Below are 13850 nucleotides of genomic sequence, written 5' to 3' on the forward strand. Positions count from 1 at the left end.
AAGAAAGAATACAGAGAGACGTATGATGACAGAGAGAGAAGCAGAAGGGGTTGAATTTTAGTGTGAGGACTGTGTGAGTACAGAGCGACACATGGTCAGGTTAATGATATGAGTTTGTTTTGCAGCCTGAGGCCTTGGCACTTCATCCAGTCACACGCCTGTTCCACCAGCTACAGCATACACACCACTGAGAGAGAGAGACAGAACAAACACACAGAGGGAATATGAGCTGGCCAACAGATTGGCTGCTCGATTTAGAGAAACATACACACACGGGCACGCATATATATTGTTTCCCCCATACGTAACCCCAACTAGTAACCCAAATCACACAAACATACACACATCCCCCAAGTAATCCCTTACGTGTGTGCGCGCGCACACAGACACCCACCCACCCACACACACACACACACACACACACACACACATACACATAGTAATATATCCCCATCAATGAACAGCTTACACTGTACTATGACTGTTACCATGTGCATGTATTGGACGTAAGCATGTAATTTACACACACATAGCATTTTACCTCCCTCAGTTGTGAGCATGTTAATGCAGTTCCAGTCTTCACCTTACTCACAGAACATGAAAATCAAGCATACTTACTGACAGGCACTCACTCACACATACCTCCTATGCTAGATTCTGGGGACACTCAGTTGACTTTCATTTTCACAAACGCAAAGAATAACAACCTAACTTCAACTCTAACATTAATCCTAACCCTAACATTAACCTGAACCTTGACCAAACAGCACTTTCACACTTTAGTTCACCAAAGGCAATATTCTTCATATATTGAATGCATCCTTTACTTAGTGAGAATTATGATTCTGACCCCTGCTCACAAGGTATCCCTAGTAGAATAGTGTGAATCCAGTAAAATGTCCACCTAAATTAGCAAAAACAAGTAGCCTCTGCACACACACACACATACACACACACACACACTCTCTCTCTCTCTCTCTCTCTCTCTCTCTCTCTCTCTCTCTCTCTCTCTCCGACTACATTGGTAATGGTGTCCTGGCCCTCGGAGCAGCACAGTGCAGATGGCTGAGGTAGACAGAAGTGTCTTATGGTTGTTTATTTTACTCAGAATTCAGCTGTGTATCTGTGCAGGGTTTAGACAGAGCTTTCAGTTAGAGTTGCAGCTTTTCTTCTCTCTTCTTTTGGTTATTTAATGTGTCAAGACCTGTTAGGTTTTCTAGATTTCTTGTTTGGTGTTTTAGCATTTCTCATCTGTTGAAAGGTTTAATGTTGGTTTTATTGAGACATTTGATAGTAAGAGGATATGGTTTTGCTCACTTAAATTAAAAAGAGAAAGCAACCTGAACAGAATTTGATTTTCACAGCACACTTTCATCTCAGATGTGCTCTGTTCTATCTGAAATTCTGACTGTAACCATTTGAGAAAGACATTAAGACATAAGTAGTTGAGACAGAGAGCATATGTGTGTGTGTCTGTGTGTGTAACCGAGATAGTAAATTCACACTATAATTCGACTGGATATGCTTTTTGAGTGGCAAACACTGTCACTGAACACTGACCCTGCCTAGGTGGTCCAGAAACTATGTGTTAAACTATGGGAAAATGCAGCAAGGTACTCTCTCATTAGTGGGAAACATGGTGTGTGTGTGTGTGTGTGTGTGTGTGTGTCTTGTCTTCCTGTTTCTGCAGGGGAGCCAGGAGAGAGAGATAGAGGAGGAAAAAATAAGATTATAAATATGTGTTCAGTTTTGGAAAACAGAAGAGAAGAAAAAGTGAAGGATTGAGTACATAAATGTAAAACTCACTAGACAAGCAAATTAGAACAGCTCTTTTCAACACACTGAACCAAAGAGGGGAAACATCCATGCGTCTCCAACTTTACACAACGTAAGATGCACAGATGCATTCAAATACATAGACCAAATACACACATATATAGAGCACGCATACCAATTCATAAATTACTGAGATTGTAAATCAATGTAGTCTTACATTAAATTTCATATTTACCAGCTCTAGAATATGACTGCTTAAATGAGGAATACTGACTGTTCTTTTTTTTTTTCTTAATAATTCCAAACATGAATGTTATTTCAAAATCCTACTGTTTTAAAATCACCACTTGTTGGCCATTTAGTCAATATGGTATCAACAAAACATCACATGGCGATGCACACGCATCATAATAAATCATATTACTAAACTCATAGAACCTTGAAGGGAGAGGAGAAATACAGCTGGTGAAAAATCTATTTGCAAAGCCATAATACAAAACACATTTCCTTAAAGGAAGTAGCATACCAATTCTGTTCTGTTGCACAGACTAGAAAAAAATTCCAATTTATAAACCTGCATCATCAAGCCTGTAATAACATGAAATTTTAGGTTCCAGTTGAAATTTCCAAAACACATATTTAGAATCACATTTGTTTTTCATTTGAGGATTGGCTCTGATCCAGCCACCCAAACTGGGTTTTGAGTTTCAGTGAGTTTCTACTTCAGAGCATTTAACTCTATCCCAAAGGGAAACTTCAGAGGAGCCCAAGAGGTGCATCATATAATGCAAACTGAATGGGGAGCTTAAGTTTCACTCTTAAAGATTTTTATTTTTTGTCTTTTCTTTCCTTCTCTTTCTGGCAGAGAAAAAAATCTATTCACTGAGTCTTAAGAGGTCATCCAATTTTAATGGTCACTTATTGCTTGTTGAGCCAGAGGCCATGTTGTAAAGAAGGAGCCCCAGGACCACCCTGTACCAAAGCAGCTTCAGACTCAAATCCTGCATAATTCCCCTTTCATACTCCTCTAACTCTCTGCAGGATCCAGATACCTGGTAGGATATTCAACACACCGTGTTTCCTCTTGTTTCTTTCTCCCTCCTGCACCCTTTCTTTTTCATGAGCAGAAAACATGCAAAGAGGGCAGTTCCATCTCACAGCATGATGCAACTGATGTCTTTAATCAGCTACACTATCAAAAAATGTTATTTGTGCTATCTGTATCTGCTAGCAAGGACATAAATTATGCACAGCAGGACCACAGCAAAACACAGGACATTGTAAACATATTTCCCTTCCCAGAGAAGCCAGGCAAATGCAAGGGGTATTGTTATGGCCAGCACTTTTTGGAAGGTGGAACAATAAAGTCATCTTGCCAAAATCATAGCTCACTATTTAATATGGTGCAGAACTTCAGAGAAATATAAAGATATAAAAAATAAAGCAAGAATTTAATTAATGCTTATATGAGGGCACTACATGGAGGTGTGTTTTTGAATGTGTTATTATATTATTCTCCTTCTCTACTTTTCCAGTGGAGACCCTGATCTCACTCAATGACTTCAACACATGTTCAGCCCCGACTTCACTTTATATTGCCTGGGAGCTCATCTAACACAATATGTGAGAACAATCAGCCATGATCTTCCACGCAAGATGAGCAATCAAAAGACACAAGTCACTCACCTCTACTTTCTGGGTCCTGGGTTGGCTGGCCTCCGTCTCTATGGCATACACATCCACCAGGTAAAGGTCAGACCCTTGCTCCCGGTCCAGTTCTGCAGCCGTCTGAATGACTCCTGAGTGACGGCCGATGGTGAAGAGACGTCCAACAGGTTTACCGCCACTTCGAACAGACACAATGAAAAACTCCACCTTGGCTCCCGATCCACGTGGGCTGGAGGCATCCAGTGAGATTACATTGGTGCCAGGTGGCTGCCCCTCTTTGAGTATTGTGATATATTTGGGTTGTGAAAACACTGGGCCATCAGCACCCTGCAGGATTATAGTCAGCTCTGTCTTGGAGGTCTTACGTTCAGTGCCGTGGTCTGTGGCAGACACAGTCAGGCTGTAGATGAGCTTGGAGGGGATGAGTTGAGATGCCACCCTGATGTCGCCACTGTAACGGTCCATTATGAATGTATCAGAATCCCCTTTCACCAACTCATACTCCACTTCCCCATTTGCACCTTCATCTGGGTCAAAGGCCACCACCGTGGTCAGAATGGAGCCAATGACAATATTGGATTCAGCCACAAGTGCATTCTGGGAGATGAATATGGGGACATTGTCATTCTGGTCTGTCACCCATATGGTGACATTTTTCAGGGCAAACCGGCGAAACTCAACAGGAACTGCCTGGTCAGTGGCTTTGACGGTCAGCTCAAACAGGTTGGAGAACTCTCTGTCAATCTCATTATTTGTATAAATGACTCCAGTACTGGGATCAATACGGAAGTGGTTCCCTCTCGGAGTCTGTTGGACAATAGAATACTCCAGCAGCCCATTGATGTCTGCATCTGTGTCATGGGCTGTGATAGTCATAACAGAGGAAGAGAGGGGAAGGTTCTCGGGGATAGATTTAAAAATATCACCAGGGGTGAAAATAGGAGGATTGTCATTGAAATCCCTAACATGAATCAGGACAGGTATGGACGAAGACCTGGCAGGTCTACCATTGTCTTTGGCAGTGATATTAAGTTTATACAGAGACTGTGTTTCAAAGTCCAGTTTTTTGACAAGGAAGATGCTACCAGTGTTGGGGCTAATACTGAAAGTACCATGGTTATTCGTGGCTGAAATGCTGTATGTAATATCTGCATTGTTGCTAGAATCTGAGTCAGTGGCTGTGACTGAGGCAACCAGTTCTCCAATTCGCATATTTTCCAATACATCAACAGTGACGGTAGATTTGGGGAAAGAGGGGGAGTTGTCATTCTCATCAAACACACTAATGCTCAGCATGCAAGAAGAGGACAGGGGTACACTTCCAGAGTCCACAGCTATGATTTTCAATGAGTACAATGATGTTGCTTCAAAGTCCAGTTTCCCCACCAGTGTAACTTGACCAGAGCTGCTATCAATGGTGAACTGGTTCTCTTCATTGCCTTCAGCGATGTAGTAACGGACCTGACCATTTTTGCTCTCATCCACATCCGAGGCGGACACCCTCAGCAGCTGGGTCATGTTCGGGGCCAGTTCTGAGATGGAGGCCTGGTAAATGTCTTTTGTGAACTTGGGAGGGTTATCATTAATGTCTTGGATGTAGACTTGGACTTTGGCCTGGTCCCTGAGGGGCTTAGGTAAGCCCTGATCTGATGACACCACAGTGAAGCTAAACACTGCAGCGCCTCTCTGTCTCATCAGCGATTCTCGATCAAACTGCAGAGTGCTGGTCAACTCCCCTGTGATGGCATTTAACTCAAAGCTGGGCTGTGGAGTTTCAAACGAGTACCGCACTTCACTGTTGGGTCCAAAATCCTTATCTTCAGCAAAAACTCGCCCAACTAGCGAGCCTCTCTCCTGCTCTTCTTCAAAGTGGAAGACATAATTGGTGCTGTTGAACAGTGGACGGTTGTCATTGACGTCATCCAGAATAACTGTGACATTAACACTTGCACTGAGAGGCTCTACTGCCCTGTCTTTAGCCACTATCAGCAAGTTATATCTGTCCTGCACCTCCCTGTCTAACTCTGATTTTATATAGAGCTGCCCATCAGGAAAGATCCCAAAAACTTCTCCAGAGTTGCCACTGACAATATCATACACAATTTCCCCATTGAGGCCTGAGTCTTTGTCTGTGGCTTCCACTTTAAAAAAGCGACTGTTCACAGGCTCTGACTCCAGGATGATGACTTCATATGATAGCTGATCAAACACTGGGGCATTGTCATTAACATCATACACACTGACTGTCAGAATGAGGCTAGAGGATCTCTGAGGTACACCCATATCTGTTGCCACGACTTCGACCTGGTACGAACTGGTGGTGACCTCGAGAGGGCCTGTGAGTGTGATAAGGCCATGTTTTTCATGAATGTGAAACAAACCTTTTGGGTTCTGTTTCAGACTATAAACGACCATGCCATTTGTGCCCTCATCAGGGTCTGATGCCTTGGCCTGAAATATGTGGTGGCCTGTGTCCCAGTTTTCAACTGCACTAACATGCTCCACAGCATGAATGAAATGGGGTGAATTATCATTCAGATCCTTTACTGTGATATTCACTACAGCCTCACCTGTCACCTCCCCTCCTCTTGCTATGACTTTGAGCTGATAAAATGCCTGTTCCTCCCTGTCAATCAAACTAGAAGCTGTAATCTGACCTGTGGCACTATTAACTGCAAAGAGTCCCCTCTGGTCTCCTGAGGCTATCAGATATGTTATATTAGTATTCAGGTCTACAGTGGAAGCAGACACAGTGCCAATAACTGTATTAAGGGCAACATTTTCAAACATAACAAAGCTGTACACACTCTGACCAAATATTGGAGGATTATCCTGTGTGTCTACCACAGTGATGGTGACAATTGCTTGTGTGTGTGACCGCAGGTTACCGCCATCTGTGGCAGTCACTTGCAGCTGGTAAGCTGTCTTCTCCTCCCTGTCCAGAGGAACCAGGGTGGTAATTTTACCTGTGTTGCTGTTTATGTGAAATCTAAAAGTGTCACCAGCAGTAATGGCATATTTCACTGTACCATTCCTCTCCAGATCAGGGTCAGTGGCAGTCACAGTAGTGACAACTGAACCTGAGGGCTCATTTTCTTTGATGTTAGCAAAGTATTGCACAGGGTAAAACACAGGCCTGTTGTCATTAATGTCCTTCAATGTGATGTTGACTTTACCAATAGATTGCAGAGGCGGTGTACCAGCATCTGTGGCTTTAATATACAGTAGGTAGGAGCTCTGTTCTTCTCTATCCAGCTCAGTGGCAGTGCTTAACCTGCCTGAAACTGTGTCTAATCGGAATAGGTCCTGAACACTAGTTGGAGTCTCAGGGTCAAATGTAAAACGGACTGTGCCATTGGCTCCAAGGTCACCATCGGTGGCTGACAGCACCAGAAGTTCAGTGCCTGCTGGAGAATGTTCCACCAATGAGACATGATATGTGCTCTGTGTAAAAGTAGGTATTTGGTCATTCACATCAGTGATGTTGACTACCAGCTTTGTGTAAGAAATTTTAGGCTGCAAGCCCTGGTCTTTGGCACTGATATTGAGCACAATTTCAGAGGCTATTTCCCTATCCAGTAGAGCAGCACTGGTAACCAGACCACTGTTCTCACTGATGGCAAACCAGCCCAAACTGTTTCCAGACACCAGCGAGTAGCGCAGGTTGGCATTCTGCCCAGAGTCACCATCTGTTGCAGAGACTCCTTTAACGTAGCTGCCTATTGGAATGTCCTCACTGATATCCACCCTATAGAGGGCTTCCTGGAAAATGGGCGGGTGGTCATTGATATCATTCACAAAAATAACCAGGCTGGCAAAAGAGGATCTGGCCATGGGTTTGCCATTGTCTGACACAGACACTGTTAGGTTGTAGGAGGAGATACGCTCTCTGTCTAAAACACTGGCTACTTTGATCAAACTCAGATTGGGAACAGGAGATGTGTGCACTTCAAAGTGTCTCTGTTCATTTCCTCCTAAAATGGAGACAGATATATTGCCATTAGCTGAGGGGGAGTCTGAATCTGTAACAGTCAGCAGGGCTACTACTGTGCCAATCTGGGCATTCTCATCCACTGAGGCAAATTTGGAAGTGGTGGGAAAGTATCTAAACTTAACTACAGGGTCGTTGTCATTAACATCCAGTAGTTTAATGGTTGCCTCAGACCTGCCTGAAAGAGAGGGCACTCCATTGTCCATAGCATGGATGGTTAAGGAATACTCTTTCTTGCTCTCATAGTCTAAGGCCTCTTTTATAATAATAGTACCTGCTTTAGGATCAATCTGGAATGGTGTGCCCTCATCTAAAAAGTACCGAATGTCTGCATTTGCTCCCTCATCCTGATCTGTGGCCGTTATTTGCAAAACACTGGAACCTATGGCAGCATCTTCATAAACACTAGTCTGATAATGGTCTTGGTCAAAAATTGGGGGATTGTCATTGATGTCCTGAATGGTTACATTTACTTGCAAGTAGCCAAACTTTTTAGGGTCCCCCTTGTCTTCAACTTCTATCAACAGCTGGTAAAAAGGAGTGAGCTCTCTATCCAAGCCCCCAGTGGACACCAGATGCAAAAACGCGCCCTCTCCACTCGGGTTGACAGTAATATCCAATCGAAATTTTCGCTGCTCGTTCCCGTTCACTATTCTGTAAGTAGTATGGTCGACCCCGTTACTTCCAATATCTGCATCCGTCGCAGTGTCCAAAATAACTTGTCGGCCACTACTAGCATCCTCCTTGAATGAAACAACAATTGTTGGGTCCGGGAAAACTGGCGAGTTGTCATTTATGTCCAGTACAACAATCCGAACTTCTGTGGGATACGTCGGTTGACTGGAAAGGACCACAACATTGATGATGTTGCTTTGTAACACCTCTCTGTCAATCACAGAAGAGGTGTATATGACTCCAGTTGTGCCGTTAATTGCAAAAAGTTTGTGGTTCTCACTAAAACGATAGGTAAAACTCGGCTTTGTTTCTATCGTCCCCACGTAGGTGCCTACTGGCTGTTCTTCTAGCACCTGAAACTCTTGACGAACTTGACTGGACGAGGAGTATTGCGATGAGGTCCATAACAACAGCAGAATCAAATGAAATCGGCCCAAGCCCTTACCTGAAAGCGCCATGGTCAAAGTCCCAGTCCACCTTTCTCGGACAAAGTCCTTGAACGTGATGCATCAACTTTAAGTAAGTTTACCGTGTCCTAAAGTATTGTATTCCTGGCAGTGCACATTGTAAAAGAATACAAGAAGTTTGCTTGTCTCTTTCTTATTGCCCCGAGTGTGTCCCGTAAATTTCTTTCTTGTCTGGAAGTCGAGACAGTATTTAAATAGTATTCCGAGGAGTTATCTGCAATAAATCCGTAAAATGCAATGGAGTCCTTAGTTCAGTGCGTTCCAACGCTCTCAGAACTTGTCTGAGCTTTGCGTTTCATGGTTTAAGGGATGGAAAAGTTCCCAGTGTAAAGATGAGATATACTGAAACTTGCAACAACAAAAAAAGTAACAGATATCAAAAGTTTCCTTCTCTATACAGGTCCATGATAAACGGAGAGTAACTTTTGGGAGCAGAAAAATCAAGCACTTGCTTAAACAGAATCAGCTACATCAACGCTGTATCCCGCAGAATAACGGAGACGAAACTTCACTCATTTACCCTGACGGTCCCATTAAGTTGCAACAAAGCTCAACTTGAGAAAACTCCCACCCACCTGTATTCCCATTGGATGGCAGTACCTCAGCCCGCCCCTCAGTGGCTTTCTTTTCCATTGTACTCTTCAAGCTGATGTCTTCACTTGTGGAAGAAGATGTCAGTCAAATACATATGCAATCTTTAGGATAAAGTCTGACCAGGTAGAACCGTTATTCAGCTGCACTAACAAGAGCAATTTACTAGATTCAAGAACAGCTTAAAACAAAAATGACTAAAAACTGATTTGCTGAGCGCTGTTTATAGATTGTACGATTTATGAAACGAATTATTTAAAATTGCATCTTTACTTTGTTCACGTCGTTGTGTTATTATAAATCTAATTTATAATTTAATGTGTTTGTAAGTGAAAACTCTACGATGTTCGTTTTTCGGTCTAAACTGGTAATTATAACAAACATTTAAATACTATTATCAAGAATTTTATCAAAAGTTCGTGGTCTCTGACTTTCTGCGCTCAGCATATTCGGAGTAATGACTTCTTTGCTTGCTTGCTGTTTTTGTATTTTTTTTTCCCCCCATAAATATTTGGACCTATTTGGGCGATTTGACTTAACGACTTACTCGGACAGTCCACCTGAAAACTGGTCAGGTAGTGCCATCTAGTGTCGCCTCTTTGGACAAACACCACTTAATTAAGCAGTTGGCTGAGTGTACAGTATAGTACGTGTATAGCCGATAACATGACAATGGTGATGGCTTTAAAATGAATACATGCCTGTATATAATTATAAATATTCAGCGTAAGGTACTACATCGATTTAGACGTACTGCGGGTAACTGAATAGCGAAATTGTACTTCAGGAGACCTCATGGAGCTGTTATTGCATGTATTTACCGAGTGTAACAGACTGGCAACATCACAGCAGATTATCGTCCTACGCCGTCGCTCTGTCCTGATCCTGGGAGTATCCTAAACCGATTAAGTTAAGGCCGAAGTTTGCAGAGCGCGTTCTATACAAAATCATCTCATTAGTTTGTTTGTTCCGATCTTTTAATTAGGCCTGATTGCTGTTCTCTGCTTGCCAGGGCTTTGTATTATAAGGAGAAATCTAACGAGGCTTCTGAGACTGAATGGCACACTGTACCCGAAACTATGAGAGTACTCAACCAATACCGAGTAAATATTTATGAATATCCGTGGGAACTCTGTATTCCCGCATTCTTCAATGAACATAAATCCGTACCTTAACTAATAAAAAAAAGTTTAGGTAATTGATTCAATTTGAAATTTTTCAGTTGATTCAATTTGAAGTTTGTTTGTTACTTACAGGTATGTAAGTACAAGAGGAATTATAACAATTCATTAAATATTTTTTATAGTTTTAATCAACTTCTACAACCACGCACTGTGTTTCACTTTTTTTTATCAAAACAACCGCAATGATGGGTGTGATAAATTTTATGTAAAAACAAATATATCAAATAAATAAATACATAAATAAATAACTCTTCCTTACTACCAGAGTAAATATTTTTAATGCCTTTAGTGCCCCTTTTTACACACAGAATTTTTGCATTTCATCAGACAGACCCTTACGAAGAGCATTAGAGTCCATTTCTTTCTCCCTACTTTTTTTTATGTTACAGAACACTGGGTTCCCATAGAGTGAGGCCATAAAGGACATGTATTGTACTGTAAGCACTGAGCCCCATGTTTGTCAGTAGGAGTCCAGATTCAAAAAGATGCATTTGGAGCAGGCCTAGAACCCTGCTGTCCATGACTACCTGAATTACACAAGGAATGAGAAAAGCTTGATGATTTGTTGGTGTAAGTAAAGGATGAAATTCATAAAAGAAGTACATGAGTATGTTTTGCTCAAATCTTTATCCCGAGAGAGACACAAAACATTGAAAAGGCTTTTTTTGTTTCAAAGTAGCTTCATGCATTTGATCAACCATATTTCAATGCTAGTGTTAATAAATTAATTGGGAAAACAAACAGGTTTATAGAGAAAACAACAAAGAAACGCATTGTCTGTTTAAAGAGGCAAGGCAGGATGAATTAAAGCCCTTCTTTCGGATATAAGTGGCCTGGTTCTAGCTGTTCCAGTAGATCTATGACTTGTCTCTCCTAGTTCAACATGTATTCAAGACTTAAACTGCCAGTTTAATTTCCCAGAGACCACCCCCCCCCCCCCCCCCACTCCTCCAATGTAAGGGACTCGTGTTTCTTTAACTTTTCTTTTTCTTCAGAAAACCACAACTTTCCAAGCTTTACATCCAACACTGTGCTTTGGATTTATAGCAGGAAATATATTTGAATCAGTAAATTCTTATTCGCATAGTGGACAGGAGCTGTGTATAGAGTATTGCCTGTTCAGCCTGCAGCTGGTTTGGAAACAGACCAGTTTTTAACTGTGTCCCCTTCCACAAGAATTCAAAATATATCACTCCACGCTGTCTGTGCTTTATGTGTTTGAAAGCTAATTAGTCTAGTGTCCAGAAAAGAGACAAATGGCTAGGAAAGAAATATGCATACATTATGTACATGTATTATACGATTCAATTTTATTACTGTTATTTGATTGACTTTTTAAAAAAAAAATATATATATATATATTCCACCCAGTTGAAAGATTTCCATGCTGCATCATGAGTATCTAACCAGTTTATGGCACTGTGGTTGGCATGAAAAAGTATTTTAAAGGTGTGTGAAGAGAGAGAGAGAGAAAGAGAGAGAGAAAGAGAGAGAGAGAGAGAGAGAGAGAGAGAGAGAGAGACTAAATCTGTCCCTGGGTGAAACAGGGCAGTATGTCATAGAGAGAAACCAGTATGAGAGGACTACACGAAGGGCAGTAGAGAATGTGTGTGTGTGAGTGTCTGTGTGTGGTGCGTGCATGTGTGTGTGTGTGTGTGTGTGTGTGTGTTTGAGAGAGAGAGAGAGAGAGAGAGAGAGAGTCCATTCGTTCAATTTATCTTTTTTAACCTGTCATTTATTTAGTGGTTTACAATTTTTAATTTTTTCAGAATTAGTAACTTCAAAATAATGACTTCAAATTTGTTCAAGATTAATGAATCATTTTGAAGAGAACCCAGTGAAGGTAAAAATATTTTTTTATTCTGTGTCTTCTGTCTCCTTTAAGCATCCACAGACTGTGCATTTTTACAAGTTTCACTAGAGGGCATTATTACACAAGGCATAAGGATTTGCACTGGAAGCACACAACACTGCATGGACTGTCTTACTTACTGTAAGAAATTATTCTTGCTCTATTTGGTTTAAGACACTTGGAAGCATTGAAAGAAATCACCAACTTCTAGAACATAAGCATTTCCTCATACTTTAAGATTCTGAGGTTAAAATGAAGATGCAATATATTTGATTTCAGCAGAACACAGTATCAATTACAAGATAGTGCCTGTCTCTGCTGGGGAACCTTTGTCCAACAGGGTATAGGGTAATGCTGAGATACGTCCTTTTAGACCTCTCTTATTTATTTCTCTGATTTATGTCTCTGGCATCTGTAACCTATCACATAACCCTTGTCAGAGGGAGAATGTGAATGGGCCAAAGACAGAGCCTCGAGGCACTCCACTCACCTTGGTTTAACTATCTCAGCATTTTTAACATTGCTGAGGTATCACGCTCACCGCACCAGAGTAAAGATATGCAGATTCCCTCTTTACTGCTGACCTACACCCTTAATAAAACCATTAATAACAATTTAAAATCGTTTGATAGAAATTCATTTTCTGGAAAGTACCAAAAGTCAGAAATCATATTTTGACAATGACCTCTTTTTCTTTGCTTTCATGAAAAGCAAACATGAGGTCCATTAGGTCCAGGAAGCAAGTTCACAGACCTGGCAGGCTAGAGAACAGTGCTAAATTGGTACAGACTGCAGTGTATGCGTGTGTGGGATGGATGAATGTGCTGTCATTTCCGAACCGTCTCGGTTTGAAAGTGTTCAGCCTCCTCAGTGGAAAGGGTGTGATTTCCAGCATAGATGACAAACTCTCACTCTTGGGCTCTTGGACATTCTCTTCTGTTTCATGTGTGTAATTACAAACATACTCCAACAGAGTCATTGGAGTGAAACAACACAGAGGCAATAACGTTAACTATTGTGCTCTTTCCTCTTGCTTAGTGTTTTTCGGCACAGTTACAAACCTCAAGACATGAGATTATAGACCCACAAATCTGGTTTTACAATTGCCTATTAAGTTTGCATAAGAACCAGCAGAAATATTCAGGATAAAACCAGGACTGTTATTGCACTCAAATGTTAGACTATAATATAATATAATAATGGGATTGACTGAGATTTTTGTTAATTTTGTTGTTGGTGTTTGCGGATTCAGAGGGACTAATAACATGTTGGGGAGGCTGGGATTTATTTAAAACAAACGTGTGTCCCTCCACATCGATGACAAAATATATACATTATGTTATAGTTTGGCTCTACACACAGCAAAAAAAAAAACTCCCCCCAACCCCCTGCTCCGTTAAATCTTCTGATATATTTCATCCAGTTTGTCCTGTGTCTTTTTTTTTTTTTTAATGTTGATAATGTTGTGCAGTGATTACATAGGCAGCGTATGAGCAAACAGTAAAACGTACTGTGAAATTGCGTTACAATAATCAGATGTAGACGTGTAGACCATGGCTCTGCCACGCCAACATTATTTAGCTTATTCTGTCAAAAAAAACCAAAACAAAACAAAACAATGGGACCGGTTAAATGGACCAACACTG

General features: G+C 41.3%; 1 protein-coding gene across 1 annotated transcript in view; it reads right to left on the minus strand.

The window, feature by feature from the left end:
- The window catches only part of fat4 (FAT atypical cadherin 4), an 80383-nt gene extending 71815 nt beyond the window's left edge, over positions 1-8568 (minus strand). The window contains exon 1 of the mRNA XM_030766006.1: positions 3463-8568. Coding sequence (XP_030621866.1) covers positions 3463-8568 — 5106 coding nt within the window. The remainder of the gene's footprint in view (positions 1-3462) is intronic.
- Between the last annotated feature and the right edge of the window lie 5282 nt (positions 8569-13850).

The sequence above is a fragment of the Chanos chanos genome, chromosome 2 (assembly GCF_902362185.1).
Source record: "Chanos chanos chromosome 2, fChaCha1.1, whole genome shotgun sequence".
NCBI classification, from domain to species: domain Eukaryota; kingdom Metazoa; phylum Chordata; class Actinopteri; order Gonorynchiformes; family Chanidae; genus Chanos; species Chanos chanos.